Source organism: Corvus brachyrhynchos, unplaced genomic scaffold (assembly GCF_000691975.1).
Source record: "Corvus brachyrhynchos isolate BGI_N302 unplaced genomic scaffold, ASM69197v1 scaffold191, whole genome shotgun sequence".
Lineage (NCBI taxonomy): Eukaryota > Metazoa > Chordata > Aves > Passeriformes > Corvidae > Corvus > Corvus brachyrhynchos.
Genome location: NW_008236487.1, coordinates 3254264 through 3274235, shown reverse-complemented (window position 1 = coordinate 3274235; position 19972 = coordinate 3254264). Strand labels below are relative to the sequence as shown.

The window sequence follows — 19972 nt, the reverse complement described above, 5'->3', positions numbered from 1 at the left end:
ACTACCTGAGGCATAAAAATACCTGTGAGTACAGGCAATGGCTTTAGATATCCAAGTATATGACTGCACCTGCAAGTATGGTAGACCTCTAAGTGCCAATATTTTTGCCAACAGTTAATTAGGTTCTCAATTATTTTCAGCAACAAAATTGGAAGTATAAATAGGCAGTTGGTGTTAAGCCAGCCTATAACTATATTTTAATTCAACTCTTGTAAGAAGAAGAAATTTTAAATAGTTTTCTGGAAATTTTCAGTATGTTAAGAGTAACAGTTTTCAAGGATGAACCACGTAGACAATATTGAACTGAGATACCTGATTGCTCTGTATTAAGTGTCTACATAAAAACTGTAATCTGTTACTCTCTATAGCTGTTGGTTTATTCATAAATTAGGTATGACCTAAAAAACATTAAAATCTTAACATGAATTTAGATTGTGTCCCAAATACGGTGAGTATCTGGAGTTATTTATGAAAAATGTGAGTATTTGATAGACTTAAAGCTTCTCCAGTTTTCCAGTTGTATATTTGTGGGGTTTTTGTTTGTTGAGGGTTTAGTTTGGAGTTTTTTTAATGTGTTTTTTTGCTGTGTGATTTGGTCAGTAATGTAGAAGATTCAGTAGAGAACTGAAATAGTGTGTCTGCTGAATAGTTGTCCATCAGCTACAGGAAAGAGGCTCTAGATGAAACACCTAAGGCATAGAAGTTCTTTCTGTAATATTCTTCATGCCTGATTATACTGGGATGTTGTCTTGGTCTTGGATTTACTCCATCCATGATTGATATGGAGAACAGCTCTCAGTACAGCACACAAAAGCAAGCCCTCAGTCTGATTTGAGGTGATTCGGAGGCTGATTGCCATTTCTCCCTGAGCACATTCTACTTTGAACAGGAAAGCTTTTGACTTCCATTACTCAGGATGCGAGATCAGGACTTAGGTCCAATACAACCTTAGTCTCTAGATAACATAAACAACCCTGTTGCACAATCACCCCTAAATGTTAACAAAACAGCCTGTTGTCCTATAAAACCAAAGCCTCAGACAGTTGTTCCGACACACTTGTTTTAAAGAGGACTGAAGGGAGAAGAGTAAAGGCAAAAACCAAAGCTCTAAGGGTCTCGGTTTCTTCCTCTGCCACATAAAATCTTGGGGGAAAAAAGGAAAAAAAAAGTAGAAATTTTTGGGCACTCATAGGTTACTTTTTCTGAAATGTCTTGGCTTTTAGTAAGGCAAATGCTTCAAGTATAGCACTGCTAGGAATACTGAACTGCTGGAGGTTCCTTTAGTACCAACATAATTTTTCACTAGGAGACCTCTTGCTTTGGATGACTACAAGAAGCTCCTTGAGGGCTTTATACCTGGTTTTGATAAGGTGCATTGGCTAGAAAACGCTGTTGAATTCCCTCCTGTCATCAATTTTCAAGCAATAATTCATCAATATTCTCATTAAGCACTAGAGGAGCCTAAACAGCTTCCAAGGTTCAGGTTAGGCAGTGGGGATAGGATATTTAAAGCTGTGAACACGGAGGAAAACTGAGCTAGAGGAAGGGTGTGAGAGCTTGGTGGCGAGAGAAGAAACACAGAGGCTGCAAAAACATAACAAGGCTAAGGCCACTTAGCTACGTGAGGTTTTACATCTCTTCTGTCCTGACGGTAAAAAAGACTAAGTGTGTATATGTTATAAATACGAAACAAAAGCTCTTGACTGTTGATGTTTAATCTAGTAAGTGCAACAATTACCATGAAGGCTTTGTGAGAAAAACATAGTCCAAGCATTTGAGCCAACACTGTCGAAAGCAACCAAATTCTCCTCACATTATGGCTTAGAAATGCTGACAAATAAGAAATTTAGTCAAAATTAATGGGAGCTCAAACTGTGAGAAATATAGATAATTCATGTTCAGAGACTTACTTGGAAGCATTTCTTGCTTTGTTTTTCTTTTTTGAGAGGATACAACCATTTCATACTGTCAACACCAAAAAATATAAAATAATATATTTTAATAGTACCCTCTGTGTGATGGGTGAAGTGTGGGGTAGTTTTAATACATCTGAATTTTGGAAGAATTCCCTGCTGCCTGATAGTGTTGTTCCTACCCATTCTCTTGTAGTATCTGGAAGGATGTTTGCCTTTTCTTTCTTTTCTCCTTCCTTTTCTCCCTCAATCTTCAAGAATAGAAGTAAAAAGTTCTTCTTTTTGATTTCAGTCTTCAGAAAACTTCTTCCTTTCTTTTATTCTGCACTCTAAAATTGTCTCTGTGCTGAGCTGGTGTCCTTTTGCCATATATATATATGGCAAGCACTCTTTATCCGTGTTTAGATGTTCAGAAAAAATGATTTGGGATGATTTATTCTGCACTCTAAAATTGTCTCTGTGCTGAACTGGTGTCCTTTTGCCATATATATATATATGGCAAGCACTCTTTTTCTGAACATCTAAACACGGATAAAATGATTTGGGATGGGGCTAGGAAGCTTCTTTTGCATTTCTTAGGACTTTTCTTTAATCTAAACACATGATGGTACTGTAACCACAGCCTTGGTGAATGCTCTCTGTGCTATTTACCCAGTTGTAGGTCACTTATCTGCTGCACTTTCCGTGATGGTTGCTGGCTTCTCTGAAATGCACCGAAAGCGCTTCCCTCAGGTGGAGCAGACGCTCTCTGAGGAGGTTCTCCTGGTCTCCTCCATGCCTTGCTTCCACTTAGCTCCTCAGTACATCCTGCTTGGAGTGGCTGAAGCCTTGGTAACTCCCTCCTGTAAGTAAAATCAAATTGGCTAAAGCAAGAGTGTCCTGATTCTCAGAGAACTATATCAGTTTCCTAAAAATAATTACCGGCATCTGATATTTTATCCCTGGCTCTTTTCCACGGGCTTAATGAGCAGATCTGTGCTTTACCTGTTTCAGAGAAGCATAATTTGTCTTGCTGGCTGTAGCTCAGGATGAGCAGTGATGTTCCAGATTAACTGGAAGGCAGCACGGTCCAGTCAGGCCCCTGGGGGGCACAACCCCCCGTTTGGTCTTGGAGCTGAACCTGCTGCAGGCAGGGGCTGGACTGGATGAGCTCCTGAAGTCCCTTCTGACCTGAGCTCCCCTGTGATGTTTTTATTGAGATGGAACAAAAACATGAGAGCTGAGCTGGGGTTATGCTCTGTGACCACTGTAAAGGCCACAGTCAGAGCAAGGTGAAGCAATTTAACACCTTTCATTTGTGGGCCCAGCTAATAGAATTGTTACGTGTTTTCCACTGGCACAGAGCATATGTGGGCAGGTAACAGTGACAGGTTAACCTAGAGAATGGTGTAGGCAGCTGCCAGATTTTTGTTACTGCTCCAATCAGGAGTCATGAGAACATGCCTCCACAGATCATCATGTCCTAGCTTGTGACATGGAGCCAGAGATAAACACCCCTGTTTTTCAGAGCACAGGCAGAGCTCAGCTTGTGCCTGCCATCCATGCACTATGTATATCCACATATACTCTTGATTGTGAGTGTGAACATTTTCTGCTTTCCATAATTTACTTTTCTGTGTCTACACTGACATTTTTGAGGCTTATTTTCTTCTGAGGAGCATGCAGAGTGCTTACCAGTGTTTTTACCTTGCAGAGCTTTAAAAAAAAAGTTAGTATTATAAAAATAATCTAAGCAACATTCACTTAGAGACACAGGTAAAGTACTTGATGGGCTGATCTCTGCAGGCATTTAATTCTATGGGTTGAGTCTCTTGTTCTAGTACAACCCCAGAAATGTTCAGGTTTTTATTTAAGAGTAGGAAATAACTTCAGTATCTCAGCTTCATTCTTATACTCAGACTACTGAGAGCTGTGGGTCACAGTCTGTCACTAAAAAGGTAATTTTCCCTAGTTTTAAATACTTAGCACTTTCATAATGCCTCTTCATCTGATAGCTCTCAAGTACTTAACTGAGACAGGTTTCTAGGCAGGTAATTTGGTTTCTAGGTTACAGGCTAAGTGTAACTGAAAACTGTGACCTTCTCTGTTTAGCTTAACAAAAAAGAGGTTAGGAGGTGACTTGCTTACAGTCTTCTCATGCAAAAGCATGAGAAGAATATTGCTGGTAGAATAAGGCTTTTTAATCTAGCACACTGGGACACAACTGGAGTCCAATGACTGGAAGATTACATTAGCCTTTAGAAAAGAGATAAAACTCCATCTTGGCGGTTTTCGTCCCTTTTTTTTTTTTTTTTAAGATCTTTTTAAAGGGTTGTGGTTAGAATTTCTTAGGAAGAAAAGCTGTCCTTTCCCATTTAAGTAGAGATTAAGCATCGTGCTTAGAGCTGCAGTGAGAGGTGTGACTTAAAGCCCCAGCTAAATGGGACTAAGTCTGAACGTGAGACTTGCATGTAAAAAGCTGAAGGGAGGTGCCTGAAATAGCATATTGCTTAGCTGATGGGGAAGAAGGCTTCTGTTCCCTTGCCCACAAATTGTTGTCTGGCCCTGTTTGTCATGGAGTGTCTCAGCTGGGCAGGCAGGGCAAGCATGCTCTCTACCTTCTGTGACCTCCAGCTGCTGCTGGACAAAGAGCCTGGTTTTCCACCAGGTCTTGCACTGTATCAGGCAGCCCGGTGCAGGTGGCTGAGGTCCACTGAATCATCTCCAGCAGTACCAAGCCTCTGCATTCAGGCTGCTGATCTGAGCTCTAGCTTTCTACGTCAGTTTGAACGGAATTGCTGTTCAGGAGCTGTTCAGTGGATCTCCGTGGATGTTAATGACAGCCTAGATACTTACAGAGCTGTTTCACCTTTCCTGATGCTTTACTGCCTTTCTTATGCAGAAGGTCAAATTCAATTATCATGATAATTTACTGGACCTTAAAGTACATGATCCAAGCTTAACAGGGAAATGCTCACTCTTAAGCAGAGGGAAGAAAGAAGATTCCTCATTTCTGAAGAGCTTGGTTAGAGAAGTTAGATTTGGCACATTGAACTCTCTGTCTTCATTAAGACCTCTTATTGGGATTGTTCAGCCTGGAAAAGACAAGGCTTCAAGGTGACCTAATTGTGTCATTTCAGTACTTGACAAGAGCCTACAAGAAAGACGGAGAGAGATTATTTACAAGGGCATGTAGTGACAGGACAAAGGGGAATGGCTTCAAACTGAGAGTAGGTTTAGATTAGTTATCAGGAGGAAAATTCTTTACTGTGAGTGGTGAGGCACCGGCGCAGGTTGCCCAGAGAAGCTGTGACTCTCCCATCCCTGGCAGTGTTCAAGGCCAGGTTGGGCTCTGAGTAACCTTGTTTTGCGGGAGGTGTCCTTGCCCACAGCAGTGGGATTGGAACTGGGTGATCTTTAAAGTCCCTTCCAACCCAAGCTATTCTATTATTTGCTCCCTGATACTTAGAACTGTGTTTATACAATATGTTTCATTATCTTATTGATAGGTGATTTGAACAATCACCTGCTTCAAGTGGCGTGAGCATCTCTTAGAAGTATATCTGCCTTCAATATTCCTCTACCGCTAAGGAAGTCTTAAAAATAAAATAAAACAATTGTATTGCTCTCCTCCACAGTGCTACAAAGTTCTCACGAGCCTTTGACAGGCTGAATTTGTAGCCCTAGCTTGGTTTAAACCAGGAAACTACAGCTCTGTTAGTTAGCTCCCTCTTGGCGGGTTTTGTCCCTTTTTTTTTTTTTTTTAAGATCTTTTTAAAGGGTTGTGGTTAGAATTTCTTAGGAAGAAAAGCTGTCCTTCCCCATTTAAGTAGAGATTAAGCATCGTGCTTAGAGCTGCAGTGAGAGGTGTGACTTAAAGCCCCAGCTAAATGGGACTAAGTCTGAACGTGAGACTTGCATGTAAAAAGCTGAAGGGAGGTGCCTGAAATAGCATATTGCTTAGCTGATGGGGAAGAAGGCTTCTGTTCCCTTGCCCACAAATTGTTGTCTGGCCCTGTTTGTCATGGAGTGTCTCAGCTGGGCAGGCAGGGCAAGCATGCTCTCTACCTTCTGTGACCTCCAGCTGCTGCTGGACAAAGAGCCTGGTTTTCCACCAGGTCTTGCACTGTATCAGGCAGCCCGGTGCAGGTGGCTGAGGTCCACTGAATCATCTCCAGCAGTACCAAGCCTCTGCATTCAGGCTGCTGATCTGAGCTCTAGCTTTCTACGTCAGTTTGAACGGAATTGCTGTTCAGGAGCTGTTCAGTGGATCTCCGTGGATGTTAATGACAGCCTAGATACTTACAGAGCTGTTTCACCTTTCCTGATGCTTTACTGCCTTTCTTATGCAGAAGGTCAAATTCAATTATCATGATAATTTACTGGACCTTAAAGTACATGATCCAAGCTTAACAGGGAAATGCTCACTCTTAAGCAGAGGGAAGAAAGAAGATTCCTCATTTCTGAAGAGCTTGGTTAGAGAAGTTAGATTTGGCACATTGAACTCTCTGTCTTCATTAAGACCTCTTATTGGGATTGTTCAGCCTGGAAAAGACAAGGCTTCAAGGTGACCTAATTGTGTCATTTCAGTACTTGACAAGAGCCTACAAGAAAGACGGAGAGAGATTATTTACAAGGGCATGTAGTGACAGGACAAAGGGGAATGGCTTCAAACTGAGAGTAGGTTTAGATTAGTTATCAGGAGGAAAATTCTTTACTGTGAGTGGTGAGGCACCGGCGCAGGTTGCCCAGAGAAGCTGTGACTCTCCCATCCCTGGCAGTGTTCAAGGCCAGGTTGGGCTCTGAGTAACCTTGTTTTGCGGGAGGTGTCCTTGCCCACAGCAGTGGGATTGGAACTGGGTGATCTTTAAAGTCCCTTCCAACCCAAGCTATTCTATTATTTGCTCCCTGATACTTAGAACTGTGTTTATACAATATGTTTCATTATCTTATTGATAGGTGATTTGAACAATCACCTGCTTCAAGTGGCGTGAGCATCTCTTAGAAGTATATCTGCCTTCAATATTCCTCTACCGCTAAGGAAGTCTTAAAAATAAAATAAAACAATTGTATTGCTCTCCTCCACAGTGCTACAAAGTTCTCACGAGCCTTTGACAGGCTGAATTTGTAGCCCTAGCTTGGTTTAAACCAGGAAACTACAGCTCTGTTAGTTAGAGGATATATTGGGGATGGCTTCAGCCACCGATGAAATGCAGTAGCTTCCAGGGGGAAATGCAGCAGCTGTTTAATAGTTCCCAGCAGCACCGTGGGGAAAGGGAGGATTGGAGTAGGCTATTGAAACAGCAGGGGCAATTTAGGTAAGTAGGATGCAATTACCCAGGCTGAATTTGACCAAGATGCATGTTTTGCACCCCTGCTTTTAGAAAGGAGGAACAACCAGAAACTTTAAAGTCTGTTAATGGCTCAGATTAGCTGTGCAGCGCTTCAGACTTGCTACAGATGGTGTCCCAGGCTCACCTGCTTTCTCTTGACCTCAGGGTTCTGGTTCCTATTGTGAATGAGGGAGAAAACACTGTCTGTGCTATTTTTTCTTTCATGTGTTTTCAAAGCTCTCATTTGGACATCCGAATTAAAAATGGTGAAAGGTGGTGATTGCAAAGTTTCATTTGTATTCAGAGGTGCTTCAGGCAACTCAGTGTCCAAATAGGATCCTCTGCTGGCAAGTTTTTCAAGCTGGAGGGCATTCTAATTCAACTAATAAAGCAGGTGGGGACGCTCTGGTTTTGGGAGGAAAAAGTGTGGATGAGAACTCAAGGAGTGAAATTAGGAAACAAAAGTTTTTGATGATCAGTGAAAATTGCACAAAAAGAACAGCTACCATAAAGTCTTGCTGTTACAGCCAAATTACAGCTGGTGGGATAATTTGTAGTCATCCATGCTACAACAGCATGCTACAGCTTCCCCTCACCACCAAAGCTGTTGCTGCTTCTGGTTTAGGCTTCTGGCAAGAAAGTGAAGAATGATGTCTTAAAAATGAGCCAGTGAGCCTGGGGGTTGCACTCTGGGGACGAGAGGCATTGTCCAGCCTTAAGGTAAAGCAAGCTAACTGTTCAAATTAAGGCAGAGCTCTAGATTTTGGAGGTATTTGCTTCCAAACAATGGCTGTGCTGCACTGACTCTGGGATAGAAGGTCCTGCTGTTCTGCAGTTAAATATCACATCCACTGTCTTCATGCTTACATGGTGGTGTTTCTCTGCTCTTGCTTATGTCTGAGGCTTTAAAAGGTGCAAGCAACTGTCTGGGGGAAAGATCTTGGTGTACTTGTGGAACGTGGATAGTTGGATGGGGGTGGTTTATTACAGATATTCATTTAAGGAGGTTATAGGGTGCATACTAACACATCTGATTGCTCTTCTGCAGCAAGTACATTCTCTGTATAAAATATGGAAATTCACTAATAGAGACGCTTTGATGATTTTTTTTGTTTGTTTGTTTTTTGTTATCGATGTTCTACCAACACTTAGCTTCCTTTTTTTTTTCCTTTTTTAACTTGTAACTGTATCTGCTTCCTTTCTAAGGTTCCTTACTTTCATTCTGGCTTGTGCCTGAAAGAATGAGAGGGATTTCCATGCATTTTTTAGCTCTCTTTAATGGAGCTGGCTGCTTTATGGGAGCTTTCTTTGTTCAGACAGCCCACACAGGCACTCAAGGTAAGAGTATGCTCATGACTGGTGTTCCTGAGCAGTTTTCTAATATTATTGATTTGGAGAATCAGGCAGCAGAATTAAAAGGGATGCCAAAGTTTTATTGATTTGCTCTCACAATTAAGATGGAATTAAGATAGGAAATAGCCTTCCAGCTGTATTCATCCAATTTTAATGAGTCATCTTAGTTTTGATAGTCGGAGTAATTAGAGGATGGCATCTTGCAGGAAGTCCTCCTGTCCAATCTCTCTACTTCCGTTCTGGAAGACTGAAAATAAATTGGCTAGGAAGCACCTTTTTATGTTCATGAAGAAGTACATTCATGATATTCACACTTACATGGAAGCCTCTGGCCTCCAGAGCAAGATTGGTGCTTTAAAGAATGGAGAATATTCCCTTCTGTCTGTCCCACTGGGCTGTAGGGAAAATGAGGTTGGGTTGAGGGTTTCAAACTTGTCTGGGGAGCTCATTTTCCTGGATCAGTTCTCTCCTGCCTTCTTTACACCTCTGCCTTTGCCCAGCTGTTGGAAGATCCAGATTCTGTGACAATACAGTCCCACTGAGGGCTTGCCCTTTTGCAGATGCATGCTGCAATTCCCGGAAAACTTCCTGTTTCCAAAGGAGTTATTTCAGATGCACTTCAGCCTTCTGTTGAGGTGTATTTAGTGTAAGCCCTGAACTGGAGTTTTTCCTGGGTTATTGACTTTCAAGAAAAGCCAGGAATTTCTTAAAGTCATTTTTCCTTTGCTGATGAATCTTTGTTCAATACAGAACAGACTCGTTTCACGAGTAAATTTAACAAGTGAAGCACTTGAGTTCTTGAACTGAGGGACAAGAGTCTCCCTTTGTTCATAAATTTGAAATAGTCCCACGTGCTGAAGGAATATTTCTTAATGTGCTATCAATAAGCTCTGGTGGAACTGTTACAGAGAACTGTTCTTTAAAGACCACAACTGCTGGCCCCAATGCATGACACCATTGCAATTGCCACGGCTGCAGGATTTTGTGACTGTTTAGGGTTAAGTTTTGGGTCCTTTTCTTTCCTGTGTAAAGAATCATGTAATTTAAAAACAAGCGAAAGTGGGTGTTTTGAAAGTGTGACAAGAAATTTTTATTCCTACTTGCAAGATCTGAACAAACAAATGATGCTTTGTCATGCAGTACTGTTTTTCAGTTAAAAATTCAATTAAAATTTTATCACGAGGTACAAAAACATCACCTGGAGATGGGTAAAAAACAGGAATGTTTACACAAATGAATCGGGCAAAGAACTATTAAGCACCAAGGCATTCAGTGTGGAGAAGTGATCTCCTCAAATATCCCCCAGTGGAAAAGGCTGTTTTTCATTACTGTGAGTTCAGTGCAATATGGGTTCAATGAAACAAACAGTTTAAGACAGACTGTGTTGCTGACTTTTTTTCTTTCCTCCCAAAATATGAAAACTATTAATTTTTATGAGATTGCAATGTTTAGTAAAACTGACATATTTTACTGCAATTTGACTTTTGAAATAATTAAATTATAAAATAATTAATTATAAAATAATTAAGCATAATGTCAGCACCAAAATATTTTGTCTATGTTGTGTCACTATTATGTAATTAATTTCTTTACAGAGTATTTCTATACAAAGTGATGGAGGAAACCAATTTTTGCATTTGGTTTGCAATTCAGTAGATTTTTGTCTGGTTTTCTATCAAGGTGATTAATTATTTTTCTGTGAGTCTGTATGAAAACATTTAATTGATTCAAAAAAGGAAACGTTCTTTTCTTGCCAGAAATACTGTTTTAACAGAGATTACAAATTCTTTTCCTGGCTGAGACCAAGAAGGCTGAACTCTCTAAATTCTCCACAGGCTGCAGTTGTAACGTTCTAACCCCTTTTGCTCAAGATTTTTGAGCAAACTGAAAAATTTCCTGGCTAAAATATTCTTCACTCTTAGAAAGTTGGGTGGCAAACTTCTTAACTTAGCTTTTTTTTTTTCCTCCCCCAAAGCTATAACTTGTCTTTGTTTAATGTTGTCAGACCTGCTGTTCCTGTAGGTGGAATTAACTGCACCATTATCCTGAGCAAAAGTCACTGTGAAATTTCCAAGGGAATCAGTGAAAGTCTGTATTCAGATTCAGGTGCTATAACGGGAATGACTACTGCTAAGGAGGAAAAGTCCTCTGCAAAACTTGAAAAGCTTCAGGGAGAGTAAAGTGAAAAATGCTCAGTGATTGCTCTGTTGCTCTAGTTAGAAGAGTGTTAGAGATTACTTGCCCTGTTAATATGTAAACAACATATTACTGGGCTCTCACTTTTTATTTTTAAAAATAATTGGGATCTCGCTGGATGTCTCTTTCCCAGTGTTCCTTGCTTGAATAAGATTAATTATTCCAAGTTACCACAATTCATTCAATACACAGCTTGCAAATGATGGTGATATTCCTGTAAGTTCACTTGTGTTATAACACTCCTCTGCTCGTGCCAGGCTCTTGTCCTGCTGACTCCTAAATCAAAGTAGATTTGGGATCAGACTTTTGTAGGTGGGCATAGACTATAGCAAAACGAAAAGCTCATTTTAGGCTCAGTTTTGGTTTTCTCCTAGTTCGGTAAGAAACATTATACACACTAATTTTTTGTTCCATCTGTATTTTTCCAATTGTGCTTCTTACAGTGGACTTTGGTGCTCATGGCAATCAACAAAATAATATTTTTTTTAATTTATTAACCCCTAGTGGTTGCCTAATGATCCCTCTAGAGATGACACTGCTGTAGGGAACGAATTTGTGACCTCTCTTAGGTCAAATTACAGTCCAATGACACAAATTAAGCTTTATTATTGGTCACATTTGGTATTTTTTTCAGATCTGTTTAAAGAGCTTGTAAATATTTGGTATCTGGACAATTTATGGAGCCGGAAGTAAAGCAAACCAGCCAGAACCCTTTTTTGTTTTTCTTCCTAAAAATAAGCTCAGCTAATTTGCTGATTTATTTATATTGGAAGAATAAGTTCTTTCTCTTTAGCTGAAAGAGAGGATAGTGTTCACGAAATGGTTCTGTAAGCTTTAACAAGGCTTGGTAAGTGACTCTTAATACAAGCTATGAATGCTTTTGTCTTGTCCCATGGTTCCTGTATCACTAAAACCTGAGCCAAGACTATTTCTGGTTCTCCCATCTCTAAGCAATTGAGACCATGTTTTCTATGTTCCTGCAGCGAAGTAGATCCTCCAGTGTGTATTTTGAAGTGTTGGAGCACAGAGGGTGTTGACAAAATTTAAACATTTTTATATCCTATTTTATGTCACTAGTTTAGAATTTTATTTGGGTTTTTATTGGCAAAGTTGATCAGATATCAGTCACAGTCAAAGCTGCATTAATCATTTTTAACGCATCTATGGAGGATGGTGTGAATATGATAAAATAAGACTTTTTTTAAAAATCTGACGAGTGCAAACAGATGATGGGTGACAGTGATATTTTCAGTACAAGCTGGGAAACTGCTTTCTTTTGGATCTCTTACCTCTCCTAACATTTTAACGGAAGAAGATGCAAGACAAAACCTGTCCTCCTATGCCAATCATTTCAGAATATATTTCTCTAGAAATATTAATATAAATACGTAAGAAAGAAATAAAAATTAAAAAAGGTCAGAGGAAGGAAACTGCCCCAGACACAGATTTCCTGCTTGCAGTTAGAGGATCGTTGGTGGTTTTTTTGTGGTTTGGGTTTGTTGGGCTTTTTGGGTTGGGTTTTGTTGGGGTTTTTTTGTTGTTTTTTTCATTTTAGTCTTGTGTGATTCTAAATACCAAAGATGATAAAGCTAAAGGATATTTCTTGCAGTCCAGATGGTGGTGTCCACTGGTGCCTACTTAGCTAATAGGGATTAGAGGCAGAGTGAGACTTTAATTTGGATATGATTAAACACTAAATATATGCCCACTAAGTTGATGAAATGAAGGAAGGCAATACAAGCCTTTTCTAAAACATGAATTAAATGTTTTCTATAGTCACAGCATGGGTTTCAGGATAGCTGCAAAAATACAGGAATGGCACAGGGTAAAGTAACTTCTGTCATATGACTGACTTGTTTTTTCTTCAAGGTTTTCCTCATAATAAAATAGGATAGAGTTATTCAGCGAAAAATCCTGGATGCCTCCCTGTGCAACTTTCCCTTGAGCTCTCTGAGGGTGCCACCACAGTAGCAGATATCTTGTGTGCACTAATATTTGTCAAAGACTGGCTTACAGCCCTTTTCAGGTTTTCTTTGATGGCTGCTGCTGTCAGCAGCTCCTTGCTGTCAGTCATCCACCAGAAACAGCCCAGGAAAGTTTTTGTCCATGTCCTAATCTCTGCTTCACCACCACCTCCGTCTGTTTTAGTAGGATCAGTTGTTTCCTCTTGGTATTGTATAATATTCATTCTTCTTGAACTAACGGAGTGATTTTGATGCAAAATTGATAGGACTCCAAAACGTCAGTGAAATTTTACCAGGAGCTTTATTTCCATGATTGTAGAGCAGACTTGAGGAACTGATTCTGCCTAGACTTCATTTTCCAACTTGTTCTAAATTTGCTGTAAAATACATAACCAATTCACCTCTAACCAGTAGAAAAATCTGTTTAAAATAATACACCTAAAGGAAATTTCTGTTTCTTTGTGGTGATTCATGCTATGAAGTATTTCTATTGTTGGTATAAAAATGGAAATCAGGAGCTCGTTGTGGAAAGTTAATTCCCAGTGAGCAATTATCTGTGTGACAAACCAACCTTGTAATTGCCACTTCTGTTGGCAATCTCCATAGAAAAGTAAAGGATGCACAGAGCCCAAAGGCAGTCTCTTTTGGGGGAAAGTGAATTGTTGCATATTGCATGCTGAGTCGAGGATGGGAAGGTGCTGGACTCTTCAAACACAGCGGTGCCCAGGGTTGGAAACTCCAGCAAAACCAAACAGACTGGCCCAGGGGGTCCCTGATGTTCATGGCTGAGAGTAAGATCCTCTAAGTATGAACCCCAAAGGCAGTCAGTGGAGGGTGCTGGAGTCTGCAGACAGCTTGTGGGAGGTGTTAGTAGGGTCGGGGTGAAAGCATCTGAAGGGAGTTTTGGTGCCTGAAACACGTGGGTGATGTTTTAGCACAGATGACTCTTCTCTCAAGGCTTCCTGCAAGCAGAGGAGAGGATTCTCTGTGAAGCGAGTATAAGTAGAAGTAAATGTAGTCCAGGTTTATCCCCTCTTTCATGGGAAAAAAAAATAAAAAGGAAAATTAATGAAAGAAAAAAGAGTGAGAAGTAATTTTTTTTTGGCTGAAAGTAGGAAATGGTTATATTAATTTTTGCTGCATCCATTGATATATTAGAATGTGTATTGGAAGGATTATAGTCTGGATAACCTTAGGGCTGCTGCCATCCTTGTTCCTCTGTAGAGGAAGGCCTACCCCTAACAAACCCTGTTGTCCCTCTCTGAAAGGAAAAGGAAGCCTTGATCTTACCTCTTGGTTTGGACAGAGCAGGAAACTAGAGGGAAAAGTGTGCTGCTCTATGGCAGCTGGAGCCTTGCCATATCCTATCTGATTTTGTCCCTGCCTTGCTGTTGTTCATCTAGATTTACCAGAGGCTCTCTGGCATTGTCCTGGCCTCCCTGTTTAAACAATGGCAATTCCTGAAAGAAGCAGGGAGGAGGCAGAGCAAGGATCTTTGACCCAGGCCGTGGAGGAGACCCATGGTGTAGCGGGAGTAGAATCCAGATCTCCTGCTTGCTGGGCTGCCCTCCTACCCTCATAGAACCAACAAGCCCAGTTCCAGTGCTTTTATCTGGTGCCTTTATCAGTGATAAGACAGAGGATGGTGCAAATGGACCTTTGAAGCTCAGAAGCAGCAAAATGGTTTTTATTAATTTTTTTAAGTATATGTTTTCTGTTCAGGTTCCACTGTTGATGCCATTCCATTAGGAAGCTCCTGCTGCTCCTGTAGTTAGCCCAGCCAAGGTGAATAACCCAGCAGACAATGTGAGCTCTGCTTTGGCAAGCTGCAGTGCAGACCCCCGTGCATGTTTTCTCTTTCATCGCATCCACATGCTCTCTCTCTGCCTTCTATTGGGCCCTGGGGGATGCAAAATGAAAAACTACTTGATTGTGAATTATGACAGTAAAAGTTTATAAGCTACTAAAATGAAGTTACAGCACCTAGGAGCTCAGTCACTTACAGTGTAAGATGATAGATTTTTAAAACTGGCTCTGAGATAACACTACAAAAGGAAGGGAGCAGGCAGAGGTGTGGTGGTTCTTCTCTGTGACAAGCACAAAGGTAACAGGGCATGGAGACAACTGTGGAGGAGTTTGGGAAAACTGCTGCACTGACAGCAGTCGTTCTCTGTTAATCCCAGGAGAGCTAAAGGCAACAGCTCTGAAAAGAAATGTGTTTACAACTCTGAAATGTGGAGGGAAGAGTAAAATGTAAATACGTGAATGTATGTTTGGCAGGGTGTAATCTTTTGGTGTCTCTTCCGCGCTGTGGAACTGCTCTTTGTCTCTAATCAGAAAAATATTAATAACCTGAGGATAGCATTCAGTGGGTAAAAGTGGCATTAGTGGCCAAAAGATCTGTTAAGACCATCAGGTTTTTACAATACTGCTGGGGTAAGAAGGCTGGGTTTCCTTCTTCCCCCATCCAAGGGGTGAATAGCGACACTAGATGGGCAGGATTTGACACCAGACTTTCATGCAGCACAGAAAGGTGACTTTGGGCACATTGATGCTGGTGTAGTTCAGATCCAGAGGTGTGCTTTTAATCTAAATATCTTGATAATCTCCAATTTACATCACAGAATGATCTTGGAGCATGAAAACAACTGAATTCCTTTTAGATGGAACTAAGCAAAAAAAAAAGCTCATGTCTAATATGTTCCAGCTGTTAGTGGGAACTGCTCTGATGTGAACCCTCCTGAGCTGTGGAGAGTGTGGTCATCACATTCTCTGCACCAGCTGTTTCACACCCTGTGTTTGTTCATTAATTGCTAATGAAAACAGTCTATCTGCCTTCTTCAAAGGCAATAAATATCCTGTATTCCCAAATCATGTAAACAGCCATTACAGCACTGTAGAGGTCTCTGATATTCTGTAACTTCAGTTTCTACTGTAACTTTTTTTTTCACCTCGGTTTGATGGTTTTGCTGTAGTTGATTATGGCACTTCAGGTACTGATTGTCTTCAATTGCAGACTGACGGGGCTGGCTTTGTTTTTAACCATTTTGATTTCTATAGTTATTTGCCACCTGAGCTTGTTTGCAGACTGGTTCCAGTGAGCAACACTGAAACCATTACAGCACAAACTGGAGTGCACAGGAATAGACAGGCAGGGAAGCTTCTCAATGTGCATATAGGTGGTACTGTCCTCTGCTGAATGGAGTGCCCAAGTGTCCCAGACACTACTGCCAAAAACCCTGGTTGAAAAAGCTCTGATTTGTGTAAATAAACACTGAATGAAGGAAAAGGACACCTTACAGACTCATGGCTAAAGGCAGCTATAAAGAAAGGTAAAGTAAATTGTCAGGTAGTATCTTGGTAATGGAGTGAGTGTTTTTAATGTTTTGAGTTTTAATTTTTTTTCTTAATTTTTATTAAGAAGAGACTATTGAAAGAATGAGAGATACAAGTAAGGATTTCTACAGACCACCTTAATTCTAGCCCTTCCTAAAATGTTCACAGTTGACTTTCATTTAGCTGCGTTCACAAAACAATACAGACAGAAAGTGGTTCAGTCATTACAGCAGTAGCTATGCAGGATTAGGTTTTCCAGTACACTTCAGATTTATTAGGGAAGTTCTTTAGTTTCTTTAGATCTCTACTGCCTGTCTGCAAAGCAAGAGCAAAAGTACATGGGGCTCAAAAATCCCCAATGGATGCTGTGAGAATGAAATCTGTACCAATAGCTATGGGAGGGTCAGAGCACCTGTGGGGATTGTGTCTCACAATAAGTTATCTTTGTATCTTCCATGTGAGCCACATCTCATGCTGCAAGGCAAACTAATTCTGCTTCAAATATCTGCTTTACCAGGCAACTGGTTTCCACACTTGCTGCATGAAGGTAAATTGGAGAGATTCTTCTTCTTCTTGGCTTCCTTAATGATGGTGAACACCCTGGGGTTCTGGACCATTGCACACAGGTACGTGTGAGAAAATGGAAGCTTGATGTTTTGTCTGTAGGTGCAGGAAGAAGTTCTTGTAAATTCTGTGAACTAGTGTGTAATAAAGAGTTGGTAGTGATAGATCATATGTGGAAAGAGGTTTCACAGGAAAAATGTGGAGAGGTTTAAAAAAAAAAAGACTGATGCAATTAGCCTTAAATATTTAAGGAGTCTCATTATTATAAAAAGCCTCAAAGAAAGGGAGAGCATCATATTCTTTACAGAAGGGTGTGAATATGTTGGCACGGAGTTTCGAGGGGAGCCTAAAGCTATACTGGCCATGGAACTGAGCTCCACTGCCCTTGGTTTTGTACCAATTTATAGAAAGCATTGCTGTCTCTCAATGAGCTCACATCCTGAGTGTAGGATAGCAGGCAGAGGGGTGGTGAGAAAGCAGCACATCGCTGCAGGTTAATGCTGCATGCAGCAGTTTCAACACAACAACCCCCAGATATCTTCTGACACTGGGCATGGGATGGAAGCAACTTCCAGCCAGAGACAACAGGATTTCTCAGCCCCCTCACAGGAAGCAGCTTTATGCCACCTATAGAGCCTAGGTTTAATCCCTGTGTATTGCCTTCGAAATGCAAGGAACTCACAACTCCGGAGCATTTAATCCCCCTTAACTTTCTATTGTCAGCGTTAAAGTAACCCTTCAAGGCAAGAAGAGGGAGGGAAAGCAGCCTGTGCCACCACTGGTGGGAGGGGTCACGTGCAAGTGGCTCTTAGGCTTTGGGAGGCAGTTCTATGTGAATCCTGCAGGAACCTTGATGAAGCAAGGATATGATGATGAGAGCAATAGAAAACTTCCAAGGCCAGTGCACTTCTGGAACTCTTGACAAAAATATTGCTTTTTCTACTGCTCAGAGCACCAGCTTTGCAGCACCAAAGTTTACCGTAGCATCTTGTGGATTATTCCAATGTGATTTCCTTATTTTGAATGTGGGCTGGGTCACAACTAAAAAACGTTTAAGCAACTAGAACATTTCTCCTGCATGTACTTTGTATTCTCCTTATGAAATGGGATTTTATTCTTCTGTAAATTGAAATTTTCATTTGTGACATTTACTGCTGAAAACGAAAAGGTTTTGGTTGTCAAAAAATTAACATAAAATTGGTTTAAACTGAAAAAAAAATTTCCACCACATCTTAACATGTTTTTATGAGGAAATACGTTGACCTCCAATCTTCCTAAAAATAGAAAAACAAACAGTTTAAAAAATTTATTTCAAATCAACATTTCTCTTCAGAATCTCATGGTACCTCATTTTTCAATAAGATAACCAAAACATAAAAGAAATATGGTTTTTGAAGTCAAACGTAATTGTTTCATTTTTTGGTGAATAAGAACCCACAGGGGAGAAAAAAGTGAGGACTATTGAGATAAACACTGATTTAGACATGGGGGGGGAAATCATATTTTAAAACTCTGAATTAGGAAAGATACACTAAAATTTCTTGGGGGGGGGGGAAGCATGTTCATTATTAATTTTTTTTAAAAAGACACAGAACAGGTATTGATAACATCTGCACCCACTTTGGTACTTCTCATCATGAAGTTCTGAAAGGCTCTAGGAAAATGCATGTCATTGTCCTATTTTTTGGCTGCCTTGAAGTCCAGGATTCGGAAGGCACTATAACTTACAAAGTATTGTCTAATAAACAATGGGTGAAGCTAAAACCTTAAAGGGTGATTATTTTGTTATTTTCCTACTGTATCATCTCCCCCAGATACAACAATCTGCATCAGGATTGCACCAATGAATTCAGAGGATGTCTTCCTGGAGAAAAACTTTTGAAGTATGAAAAAGCCATCAAGCATTATAATGCTGTCCTGGAAAGTTCTCCCATTCTGTCTCCTATGGAGAAAACCTGATAAAATGTCACCCTTGTTTGACTAAATTTTGATTGTGTTATCCACCAGCTCTCTAATGATGAATTACCCAGCGTACTTAAGTGGAACTATGTCCTGGTATTTATGAATTATCTGATGAATAATAATGTTATTATAAGTTAACAAAATAGCATTCTTCATAGGGTTTGGCCTCAAAGGAGGCTGCACTGTCATAATTCACATCAAGGCCAATGAGACCTCACTGCCTGTCATGGCTGATGGAGAGAGGCTTTTAATCTTTATATGGAAACAGGCATGCACATATATTTGTACTTAGGAATGGTTAAAAATTAATAAATGTGCAGGTATGTTTAGCAAATGTCTTTGTGACAGTATCATTTACAAATAATTTTGGAATCTGCTGTTGGCTGGTTGATATTTGCAATGGTGGGAGTCTTGTGTGCTGTTCTGGGCTCTTGCTGATCTACTCCCCAGCCTTTAGCAAGGTGCTCCTTTAGCTTCCCTGTCAGTGGAATGGACGTCTACTCCCCAGCCTTTAGCAAGGTGCTCCTTTAAGTTTCCCTGTCAGTGGAATGGACACAGGCATATCAACCTTCTTTGCAAATTGCTTTGAGATCTACCAAAAATACCCTAGAAACAAGAATACCAGTCATCAGTCCATAAAGTGTGTCTTGAAATGCTGGATGCTGAGGCATCCAGTCTTATCGGGCAGCAACACTGGGATTTGCCATTCCTAAAGGATGATAAAAAGAAAATTGCTAGTAGGAGAACAGGAGACTGGAATATATTAACATCAAAATTACTAATTGCAGCCCGGTTAAAAGGGGGTGAAGGGAATTAGTTTTAGAAGATTGGGAAAGGGTAGATGCATCTGGAGATGGGGGGAAAAAATTATTGGTAAAATGCATTCCAGTTTAAAGATCCACACAGTGTTAAACACTCCCAAAATTGGCTGATTTTGTTATTGTGGGAGATAATAATCTAACACTTAACATGTCTTTTAAAAGTCATATTACTAAAAAGAGTGATGATGGAAGTGGGGTCTTTTCTGTGATAAGGAAACAAACCCAAAAAAACTAAAGGAGCACTTTGATATCAAGATGTTCCTAACAGAAGGGGCAGCTAAGTCAGAATGCTTGCTAGGTATGAGGAATGCTCTACCGCAGGAGAAGTTACATTAAAAGGATATAATGTACTGAAGGGACACAATTTGTGAGCTGAAACTGTAAAAGAGCTGGTAAAGGAAATCTCTTCTGCACCATTAACCACGCTTAATGCTGTAACTTTAGGCTGGGCATTGTGGGAGTGGGAGAAAAATGTAGTGAATACACCCCTTCCCAGCAAGGGACAGACTTGTTTTCCCAAGGTGGCTCCACAAGCTGGGCTGGAACTGGGG

The 19972-nt window shown here is 40.5% G+C and overlaps 1 protein-coding gene across 1 annotated transcript in view; it reads left to right on the top strand.

Moving 5' to 3' along the window:
• SLC15A5 (solute carrier family 15 member 5) overlaps window positions 1-18898 on the top strand; it is a 40796-nt gene extending 21898 nt beyond the window's left edge. Inside the window, exons 6-9 of the mRNA XM_017726277.1 lie at window positions 2569-2757; window positions 8432-8563; window positions 16592-16700; window positions 18453-18898. Coding sequence (XP_017581766.1) covers window positions 2569-2757; window positions 8432-8563; window positions 16592-16700; window positions 18453-18597 — 575 coding nt within the window. The 3' untranslated portion in view covers window positions 18598-18898. The remainder of the gene's footprint in view (window positions 1-2568; window positions 2758-8431; window positions 8564-16591; window positions 16701-18452) is intronic.
• The last annotated feature ends 1074 nt before the right edge of the window (window positions 18899-19972 follow it).